This window comes from Priapulus caudatus, unplaced genomic scaffold, assembly GCF_000485595.1.
Source record: "Priapulus caudatus unplaced genomic scaffold, Priapulus_caudatus-5.0.1 Scaffold124, whole genome shotgun sequence".
Lineage (NCBI taxonomy): Eukaryota > Metazoa > Priapulida > Priapulimorpha > Priapulimorphida > Priapulidae > Priapulus > Priapulus caudatus.
This window is the reverse complement of record NW_014577185.1, coordinates 38,493-49,813: the sequence shown is the minus strand read 5'-3', so window position 1 is coordinate 49,813 and position 11,321 is coordinate 38,493. Positions and strand designations below refer to the sequence as shown.

General features: G+C 39.6%; 1 protein-coding gene across 1 annotated transcript in view; it reads left to right on the top strand.

Moving 5' to 3' along the window:
* LOC106805697 (atrial natriuretic peptide receptor 1-like) overlaps positions 1-11,028 on the top strand; it is a 31,269-nt gene extending 20,241 nt beyond the window's left edge. Inside the window, exons 5-15 of the mRNA XM_014807398.1 lie at positions 1,918-1,992; positions 2,347-2,601; positions 3,100-3,268; positions 3,997-4,146; positions 4,835-5,003; positions 5,249-5,401; positions 5,672-5,795; positions 7,094-7,162; positions 7,661-7,835; positions 9,873-9,971; positions 10,511-11,028. Of these exons, the coding sequence (XP_014662884.1) occupies positions 1,918-1,992; positions 2,347-2,601; positions 3,100-3,268; positions 3,997-4,146; positions 4,835-5,003; positions 5,249-5,401; positions 5,672-5,795; positions 7,094-7,162; positions 7,661-7,835; positions 9,873-9,971; positions 10,511-10,647 (1,575 nt within the window). The 3' untranslated portion in view covers positions 10,648-11,028. The remainder of the gene's footprint in view (positions 1-1,917; positions 1,993-2,346; positions 2,602-3,099; positions 3,269-3,996; positions 4,147-4,834; positions 5,004-5,248; positions 5,402-5,671; positions 5,796-7,093; positions 7,163-7,660; positions 7,836-9,872; positions 9,972-10,510) is intronic.
* Positions 11,029-11,321: the final 293 nt, after the last annotated feature.

Here is an 11,321-nt window from a genome sequence, read left to right as displayed (position 1 = left end):
GGTCGAACCGTATGTAAAGGCGCCGCTAACCTACGTAGGTTAATATGTACTCGGAGGTGGGTGTTCATTTGAAACTAGTACGCCCTGTTCGGTGTCTCCCGTAATGATGGTGAGAAAAGTGTATGTCCAACGAGCTCACTCTATCCTAACCGGCAAGATCTCACATCTTCGCAATAGCATTTTTGACTCGATCATGGATTCAATTGGTTTGATTATTCTGCGTAGATCCCCCAAGGCATTAGGGTTGCCGGTAGCTAGCCTGATTCACCTCACTATCCTGTCTATCGTGTCGACAAGCTTTTGACCATGTCCATCAATCAAAGAGTATGTGTGCTATCGGTAATTACTTTGGGAGAGTGTATGCTTTGTTTCGGTCCACATAGTCAGTGTGTTATTCAAGTAGAACGTTGTTCAGTGTCGATATAAGAGGTATATCACCATGAATCTCACACGTACGTTGAGTTAATCGTAGCGCGACCGGCCATCTATTGATTAAATGACTTTTCTATACCATTTTATTACGGAAACGCACTTTTATAATACGAATTTTTGTTTTACCGCATTACAGACCTAGAACCTCACCTCCACGACGTGCTCGATGTCTGTAAATTATCTTAGTTCTCCTCTAGCTAGCGGAGTCCCCAAGTAAGTTATATTGCGCGAGTTAGCGGACTTAATTGCGGCCAATGTACTGCAACAAAACTTATATATACGGTGAAGAATAATAATGACGAGTATGATATATCAGGAACACGAATAAAACAGATCAGGTCACTCCATGGCATAAATACAGAAAAATACTGAAAATATAGAAATAAGGAATGAGTGATAAGTGTTCCCTTGATGAATTTTTTATAAAAAAATGTTTTAATAACACATTTCACACGTCAGTTCTAGTATATATAGTAGATATATTTATATATAGTATATATAATAATACTATAGTAGTAAAGGCATTACCCTACTCGTATAGGATCCCTGCAATACTTACAACTAGAGCTGAAAACTCAGTATTCCTATAAGGATGTTAATCAGGCCAAGAGCTTCTCGAAATACGAGGAGTGCGTATGATGCATCAGCAGTGTCCACGATGTGTGTACTTTTTCATATCGCTTGAATCGTTTAATGCTCTTAATTCTGTATGCATGCATATTTAGTACTGAATCGCGATGCAGTAAGTAATAATTTCGGTAAATATCGCGGAAAGTATGTAGTTACGAGCGGGCATGGCATGTGTATAGTTCGATACGCATATATAATCGTGTTAGCATAATAGCAATAAGCTAACAAGGCAGCTTGACAATAATGCATGTAAGCGCTGGCGCTATATATTCACCTTTTCTCGTCAATACAGATTTATTTAGGTGCGTACTAAACATATTCTCGCGTGTATTTTCTATGTTGTTGTATATTGGTTTGGCGTTTCACTTGTAAATGAATACTGATTATCGGCAATGCGTGACCCGTGCCGAGGTGAATAGTAAGCGGACAGGGTTCATAGATAGGGTCACGTGTAATTTTTATCTAAGCTACATCTTTTCGCATATTGAGGTAGTAACTTATGAAGTTACATTCATAGGTAAATAAGTAAAATGATTAGTTTTGACATCTAGCATGACATGTAAATATATATCGTGTGTGAGTAGATGGCAGTCATATTTTATATTGCTATTGATTGTTTAATAGCAGTACAGCTACGCAGTGCTGAGCAATATTTTTCTTATAATGACCACCGTAATATTTATAGTGTGACAACATTTTCTTCAACTCGTTAATTTTCGTTAGGGATTATCATTTTTAGTTACATATTACATATACATCAAAGTGTTACGCGCATAACATGTTTTGTACGGGCTTCTAGTATATCCATGGACAATAAGGCAGGTCATGTTAACTGAGTTTTCTTCTCTATTTCAGACAGACGTGCAATCAATGGGAAGTCTGCCGGCGAATGCTGAGGGCCAGATGTTTACAAAAGTTGGACATCTTAAGGTGAGAAAAACATTTGCTTCTCTGCTGCGGTATTGCATCGTAATATTCTCTGATGAGCGGACGGTTCTTTTCGGGACACCAGATTGGATCATTTTAATTATCTGGAAACCGGGAAATACTGAATAATTTTTGTGTGTGATTTGAGAATAAATATCCAAGGGGACGCAGTAAAGCCGAAATCGTGATTTGACTAAACCGGGAACTGGAAAATATCATATTTATTACCTGGGCAACTGGGAGAACGGACCCCCGTTGCCCCTCCTAACTGCATTCAAACTGCGGCTAAGGTGACACCGTACACGTTTATCAAAACACAGTGCTCGCTGATTCTACAATTGCATCATCTCATTGCAGGGTCACATGGTTGCTATGAAGCACGTCGCCTTAAAAAAACTAGACCTAACGCGGGAAGTGCTGCTGGAACTAAAGCGCATGCGCGACATGAACCACGACAACGTGGCGCGTTTTGTTGGCGCATGCGTGGATCCATCAAACGTCGCCATTTTGACAGAATACTGCTCGAAGGGCAGTTTGCAGGACATTTTGAGCAATGAATCAATCAAGTTAGATTGGCTATTTCGGTTCTCGCTTGTGAATGACATCATAAATGTAAGAGCCACATGAGTCATAGTGTTAAAGATGGCTGTTGATGAATCTTCATTTTTTAAAGAGAATTACGTATTTACTAAAACGTTATTAAATTGCTATAGCAATCTCTGTCGTAATAGAAGGAAAAGGGTTTTGTTATTGTTCAAGAAAAAACGTAAACAGGAAACGACAAAACATATCGTTAAATTGAAAACTCACTTTTTTGCACGCAATTGGTGGAAAATACTTTAATCGATGATCTTCCTGTTTTCTGCCTTATTCGAATCTGTTTCCCTTTCGCTGTCGCTCTCGCGCCATATTTCCCTTCTGTCCTCTCTTTTTTTCATTCGCTCTCTCTGTCTCAGTTTTCTATCCTTATATATATATATATACGTGTGCGTATGTGCGTGTATACGTGCGTGCGTGTGTCTAATATAAATAAATATATACACAAATAAATTTATTTTATATATTTATATACACATGCATTTTCATACATCATATTTCTTAACTATGCAGGGCATGATCTACATTCACAGCACGGCTATCGGCTCTCACGGCCGACTTAAGTCGACGAATTGCGTGGTCGACGGTCGCTTCGTGCTCAAGATCACCGATGCCGGACTTCCGTCTTTCCGAGAGTCTTCTACTTTACTACTTGACATCGATTCGTACTCGTACTTCCGAGGTGGGCAGAAGATGAAGTGTCAACGCGTTTACCCTGTCGTAGCGGTAGTCATATTAGATTGAAGAATGATAGGCAGTGATTATATGGTTTGTTGAATGATTCGAGATGAAATAAATAGGAGAAAGGACACAAGCGACAACGGAGACGGTATATACGTCTCAGGGTATGTATTAGAAAGGTGACGGGTCACTCTACTACGACATGCAATTGTTGGAAGGCGACGTGTAAATTATACAACAATGCGCCAAGTGGGTAATATCATCTGAAAACAAAGATGCGCGAGGAATACGTTTAGCACACACATGCGCGCGCGCGCGCGTGTGTGTGTGTGTGTGTGTGTGTGTGTGTGTGTGTGTGTGTGTGTGTGTGTGTGTGTGTGTGTGTGTGTGTGTGTGCGCGTGTGTGTCATAAATGTCTCTGTTCTTTTTGAGGGACTACCACTTTCTCGACGTTGGAATCTCCGTCTAGCTCATAGTTGTAGATCGCAGTGTGAAACTTTTTCCCGTAGTACCCCTTGGTAAGGCGCAAAATTATTTAACAAATATTATTACACTGCACCAATGGTAGTACGTGAACTCTGAGAATTAGCCGTACATAGTAATTCTTAAATTAAAAGTATTGTTTTAACGACGAAAAACTCCACTCAGCGTAATCGTTTATTAACATTTCGTTCAACCTCTGTCCAACCGTTGCACTACTGACGACGCTCATGTACAATCCATTCACAGCGCAACAATGGACCGCCCCGGAGCTGCTGCGGCTGGACAGAGCTCCACCTGGTGGCACGAAGAAGGGCGACGTGTATTCCTTCGCAATAATCTTGCAGGAGATTGCTACGCGTGCTGACCCACACGAGACGAGCAACCTGTCTCCACGAGGTATTTATAAATCTCCAGGAAGTCTCCCGCTTTTGATTTTACCGGCCATATCGTGTCCGTACATGTTTTGTTTCTGTGTTTAAACGCTTCACCACACCAGTTCACATACTTATTCATCTTTTCTATTTTTCTTCCTTTCTCGCTCTCTTAGATTCTCGCTCGATCCCTTTCGCTATCGTTCTATATTTCCTTATCGCTTGGCTGTTTTCTTAATTATATAAATATTTCGTTCGCATGCTCACTCTCTCTATTTCTTGTTTATTCTCTCATTTACATTCGTTCTTTCTCGCGTTTACACAAACCGGAGCGCACGCTAATTCACAACCGCTCTTCATCTAGTCATTTACAATTGTCCTATTGCTTCCTATTTTTTTATGCGTCATAATATTGGTAGAATACCTAGCAGAATTAAATAAATATAACCATAATAATATTTATGTATCTATACGCATATATTGCAAGTCTTCAAATAATATTATTTTAACCTTTTATTTCTAACATTAAATAGAGCTGCTCGTCACTGAAAGACAAACAATACACGTAATTAACGTAAAATCCTGGAATTAGTGAAACAATGTGTGAAAAACAGTATTATCGTGCATTTCAAATACAATAGATAAAATATCCACGCACCATGCACGCCAACGCAACACTTCATATAAGTATCGTTCACGCATCCTACTTGTAGAGATAATAGAAAATATTAAAAAGCCCATGGAGCCTCCCTTCCGGCCTCAAATCGATGCGAGCTCCTGCACAGAACAATACGCGGCCCTGATGAAAAGGTGCTGGGGAGAAGAACCGGATCAAAGGCCTGACTTCACAATGATCCAGGCGACGATGAAAATAGTCAACAAGTATGATAGCTGTTATAGCATATATATATATATATATTGTTTGATGGCGATGCTGGTAAACTAAGTATTGTTTGACGTTTGTCCGGTATACCAATTAAGTGCAATAGCATTGTATGTGTATGTGTTTGTGGTCGTCTCTCCATGCGTTGCCTGTGAGCGTAAAAGTAGTTTATCTTGAAATAATGATTAAGCTATAGATAAAATCAAAATAACAAGGAATTAATGTAGTTCATTGGACATTTTAGAGGCCAGAAGGCGAAGGGCAACATCGTCGACAATCTCCTACACAGAATGGAGCAGTACGCGAACAATCTGGAAGATCTAGTAGAAGAGAGAACAACGGCTTTCGTCGAGGAGAAGAAGCGATCCGAGGAGCTGCTGTATAGAGTCCTGCCCAAGTAATAACGGCATGCTTATCTTTTATCGGGTTTATATATCGGGCAAAATAATAGAAAATATAATGATAAAATAAAAATAATAATGATAATAATAATAGCAACAACGATACAATATCCTGAAGCGTGGAGATACTTCCGACAGACACTCTTGTTAATCGAATAAATTTTAATATTTAATATTCAATTTAATTTTTATTAATATAACAATCTCGTGCGATAGCGACGATAATATCTTCACCGTGTTGGCAATATAATTATCATTAATTTAAGATCGGTAGCAGATCAGTTGAAACTTGGACGAAGCGTGGATCCGGAGGCGTACGATTTAGTGACGATATACTTCTCAGACATCGTCGGTTTTACAGCAATCAGCGCTGCCAGTACGCCTATACAGGTATATACACCAGCATACCTATACAGGTATATACGCCAGCACACCTATACAGGTATATACACCAGCACACCTATACAGGTATATATATACACCAGCACACCTATACAGTAATATATACAACGCACACCTGAATACAGGTATAGTACCCACACACCTATACAGGTATATACACCAGCACAACCTATAGCATCATACCCAGCACAGCTAAGTACAGGATAATACACCAGCGCACCTATACAGGATATATACACCACTACACCTATATACAGTATATCAACGCACGCACCTATACAGTATAACCCCAGTCAGCACTCTAATGACAGGTATGAGTACACCAACGCACCTATAGCAGTATAAAAATCACACACACCTATACTAGGTATATATACACTATCACACCTATACAGGTAATATACACTAAGCACACCTAAAGGTATATAACCAGCACCTCCTATACAAATACGCCAGCACACACATATAGATGTATATATATAACCAGCACACCTATACAGGTATAAGACCAGCACACCTATACAGGTATAATATACCATCCGCCCCAACCGCCGCGCCCCCCAACCCCCAGTTCAACACCTATAGCAGGTACTAAGCCACAACACCTACCCACACACCTAATACAAGCCAGCGCCACCTATACACTGTATCATTATACCAGCACACCTATACAGTATATACACCAGCCACGCACTACAGGTATATACACCACGCACCGCTAACAGGTATAGATATACACTAGCACACTAGTACAGTAAATATACACTACACATCCTATAACAGGTATATATACCATCACACCTATACCATATCGTATAGCCAGTCACACCTATAATCAGGTATATTACGCGAGCACAGTCGCCTATACAGTTCTAAAAAGTTACCAGCAACACCTAGTACAGTATATATACTACTACACACGCTATACAGTATATACAGCCAGAACCTAATACAGGGTATATACACCAGCACACCTATACAGGTATATATATACACCAGCACACCTATACAGGTATATATATACACCAGCACACCTATACAGGTATATATACACCAGCACACCTATACAGATGACCGATATACCGGCAGAAGACGCATTGCAATGAAATCAGCGAACGCTGAAACACATCTATAGTATTTATAACCGACAGTTGATTAAATAATAAAAGAATATAATTATAAAAGAAATATTATTGCAAAACTATTTTAAAATATTTTATATATAAAGATTTATATTTACGATAGAGGTACTCGTAAAATTATGTTCGTATCTCGCTTAATTTCAGGTAGTAAATCTACTTAATGATCTGTACACTCTCTTTGACGCCATAATCGCCGAGTACGATGTATATAAAGTAAGTAACAGTGATACTAGAACGCGCACGCATTACAGTTAAATTCATGATTAACTAAAAACCAAAAGCCTTCTTAGATGTGTTCAGGAGTGATTAAAAACAAAATGTATTTTTATTCGCTCCTCATGAATTTATGACAGGGTCCGCTTAGGCACATGAGACCCTGTAACACTAAGACTACGTATAGAAATATCTATAGTGGTAATGAGGTTATGCAATTACCGACCTATAATTGACTAAGTGTGCACTACGATCCATCTGCTGCGCATCTATCAATACAGGATTAACACAGATATCGGCAAGAGCTTTTCGCGTTTAAGAACATTCACGCAATTTTCTCTTGGTTCACTAGCGATAGCGTATTTCTATTGCAATACTCGGCCATCAGGAGATGACCTAGTATTGAGCTGATGTTTCTTCTGATTGTTTCATATAAAGCTGTTCATTTTGCTGACAGTTTCATATAAAGCTAATGTTTCTTCTGATTGTTTGGATCAGGTGGAGACGATAGGAGATGCTTATATGGTGGTAAGCGGATTACCGTTACGCAACGGTAACAACCACACGTCAGAGATCTGCCGCATGGCTCTCCATCTGCTGCGTACTGTCACCGCTTTCAGGATGCGACACCGCCCGACCGATCAGCTAAAACTCCGCATCGGCATACATTCAGGTGCCTTGCTTTATATGCACTTTATTTACTTTTTATTCACTTTCGATATACATATACACACACACACACCCAGCCACACACATATACCACACACGCACACACGCACGCACGCACGAATGAACGCACGCACGCACGCACGCACGCACGCACGCATACACATAATGTATATAGACCAGCACACCTACACAAGGATATACATTAGCACACACGCACTAACATTCAAACACACGTATATACAAACGCGCGCGCACGCACGCAGACACGCAACTCCCTGGTGTATTATTTACTCCAGATTTACTTTACCAAAACCACGGCTTTTTCTACATCATGAGGTTTTGTGGACGGCGGAAATCAATATTACACTCGTCCTCTGATTCCGGGTAATATTCATTTTTTCGATCCGCAAAACTTAATGTTTCTTTCAGATCCATGGGATAATTGCATATTGTTATGCAATCAACACAGCATTGTAACTGGTACCGAGCCTGTCACAAGCACTCTGTAAAACAAATTCAATATTTTATTTCTAAATTGGCGCGCGGTCGCACCCAAAGAAACTTTAAGCTACATAAATGAATGAACGATGATAGAATCTCTGATAATAATAAGCATATAGAGAGGTAGAGATATACACACGTGTCCACAAATAACAGGTCGTATTAGGTATCAGGTATTAGGTATTTTTTGGGGGGGTAAGAATACCTCCGTGGTCTTTGACGATCGCGTACATGTGAACACACTGTGACTCGGTAACTATCCGGAGCGCTTCTACTCGTATCATTGTCTTAATGTATGCTTGCTAACATAATAATAAAAGCAGAGTACGGTCAAACTTTAGTTGGCATTCAAGAAACGTGCGTGGGATGTTCGGACGCACAGGTTAGCACAGGTACCTGAATCCAGTAGCAGCGTTGGCATACCAAAAATCGATAAGAAGTGGGTGGAGCTTACTTTTGGTCAGTGGTAGTGAACCTTACATTGTGTTGGCCAGGTTTTATTTACGTGCACGGGTCGTGCGGTACGCTCTCTGTTTACGTGCGCTAGGTTGTGGAGTAATTCGCACATCCCCGCGCATTTCACGTTTGGATGTAAACAATAAAGTATCACTGGTAGTTAACAAACGATCAGTATACTGTTTTAAAATAATAATTATTAAGAAGATTTAGGTAATATAGCATGTTGAATTATACAGTAAATAATAATAATTGTCTCAAGTTTTAACACACATAAGTTACTGTAGCTGCAAAGCACGTCGTATTACTTACTATAGTCATGCAAACAGCATTACAGCCTCGTCGCACCACTCAGGTTTAACCGTGTCATATTGTTTTTAACGTTTGGAAAAACTATATACATTTTATACAGGGTGTAGCTAAATACAAGCTTCCCTACGTAAGAGCTTGTATGTCTACAAAATACATTTACTTTGGACACACTCAACACAGACGAAATTCCCCAGTGCCCATCAAAATTTTACAGTAGGTAAAATTTACATCATTTTTTCCTTTTCCACCAAAAAGTGTTGCTAGTTGTGAGCTATTGAAGTACACTGAAATGGCTCTAGATTGCATCTCAGAGCTTATAATGTTCAAAAAAAAATTTGGGTGGATGCACCCAGACCCCCCCTAGAAGTTCAATTCCCTCCCACTTTCCTCCCTTTTCAGCATTTGTCTGTCTCATGCAATTTCAGTTTAGCACATGCGTGTCCTCCCCTCTACTGCATGAAGCCACGTAATGATTGTAAAACACCCATAATACGATTTAAAACCAACTGCGAATGTATTACGAAATTCCCTGCCTCCCGAGAGATGTCACAGCAAGAACAGGTTACAAATGCAGTGGCAGGACTTTTTTGGAATTATTGCGTGCGTCGATTTCAGTTTATCTCTCTAGATGGTGATTATGTACGATAGGTAAAATTATGTGTTAAAAGAGTATTCGTTATTGCGGTGGTACCTATTATAGTCACGATGTGATACTAGTAGAAGACAGTATAAGTAGTAATTATGTTATCAAGTGTGCTGTTGCATGCCATAGGGCCGTGCGTGGCGGGTGTCGTTGGCCTAACCATGCCTCGATACTGTCTGTTTGGAGACACCGTGAACACAGCTTCAAGGATGGAATCTAATGGACTGCGTAAGCATTTGTCATATCGCTTTGCCTTTCTCACGAATATCATTGCGGTTCAGAATATCGGTTTAAGAAAAGGGTGGGCATGTATTGTAGTTACAGCCGATGTAATTGGCAATAGCTTTTATTATGTAACATCGCCGCCAACGCATGACCATACGGTATATATATATATGTGGGCGTGGATGGATACAAATATATGTGGCAAAGGATTCTTCAGATATGACCATGCATGCACGCACACATTTCCCAGACTCCATGTACAATCCCCATTGGTCATATCAGGAGTCTATCAATAGATTCCTATTGATAGACTCCTAATAGTAATTGATAGACTCCAGTGGTCATATCTAATAATGCTAAGACAGCTGCTAATCAACAATGTGGCGCCATCTGTCTGTGAATTAATAGGTAATTTATATTGAGTGCAACAAGGCTTTATTATCTCACATATATTTATCGCTTGATCATGATGTCCGCGTGATGTTTGAAAGGAATTCCTATTATAAGCTATTTACACGTTGCCATGCTAATTCATATTTCAGCATTGAAGATACACGTCAGTGTTTGGTCGAGAAGGCTATTAGAACCATTTGACACATTCATCCTAGAGGAGCGGGGTGAGATAGAAATGAAAGGAAAGGGTGCTGTGCTTACGTATTGGTTGTTGGGCGAAAAATGAACTACATGAATGCAGAACAGTCACTTATAATTGTTTAAGTAGCAATAGGAAGATTGCTACTGCTATTTACTGCTACTATACGATCCTTGCTGTAAGAAGCACCGTACCCCGAGCGCGAGGTCAATAGATCTATTCTTGTGTAGGATCCCAGACTATTGCTGTTACGCTACTTAGAAGTAGTGCCGCAAATTATTGTATGTCGATGTAACATTATCCTTCTGAGAGATAGAGCATCCGTCAAACAGCAGAACTCAGATCATTACCATGAAAAAGGATAAAGACTGCACGCACCTATTTACTTGTATAGAGTAGTGTTGTAATTTGTCTAGCTGTCCTTGGACTGTGCTATACTAATAAATGTAGCTAAGCTGCAAGTCGCCACTTATAATTTTACAGTGTATTTGTTTACTAGCTACTGTACTCTACCATATATTATGAGGCATCAACTATTACGTAACTTTAAACTCTGATTACAGTAAATGCGGCTAACGTAACAGTTGTCAAGTTGAAAGTATTTTAGCTACTAGTCAACTATATAATCCCTACGTAATTAAAATTGTGTTAAATCGGAATTTTGACTCGGTACCTTTGGCAACCTACTCGGGTATCATGCCTCTAGAAAAACGAACTAGGTAATTCTTAATAGTTTATGTTGTGCTCTATATGTAAAATTT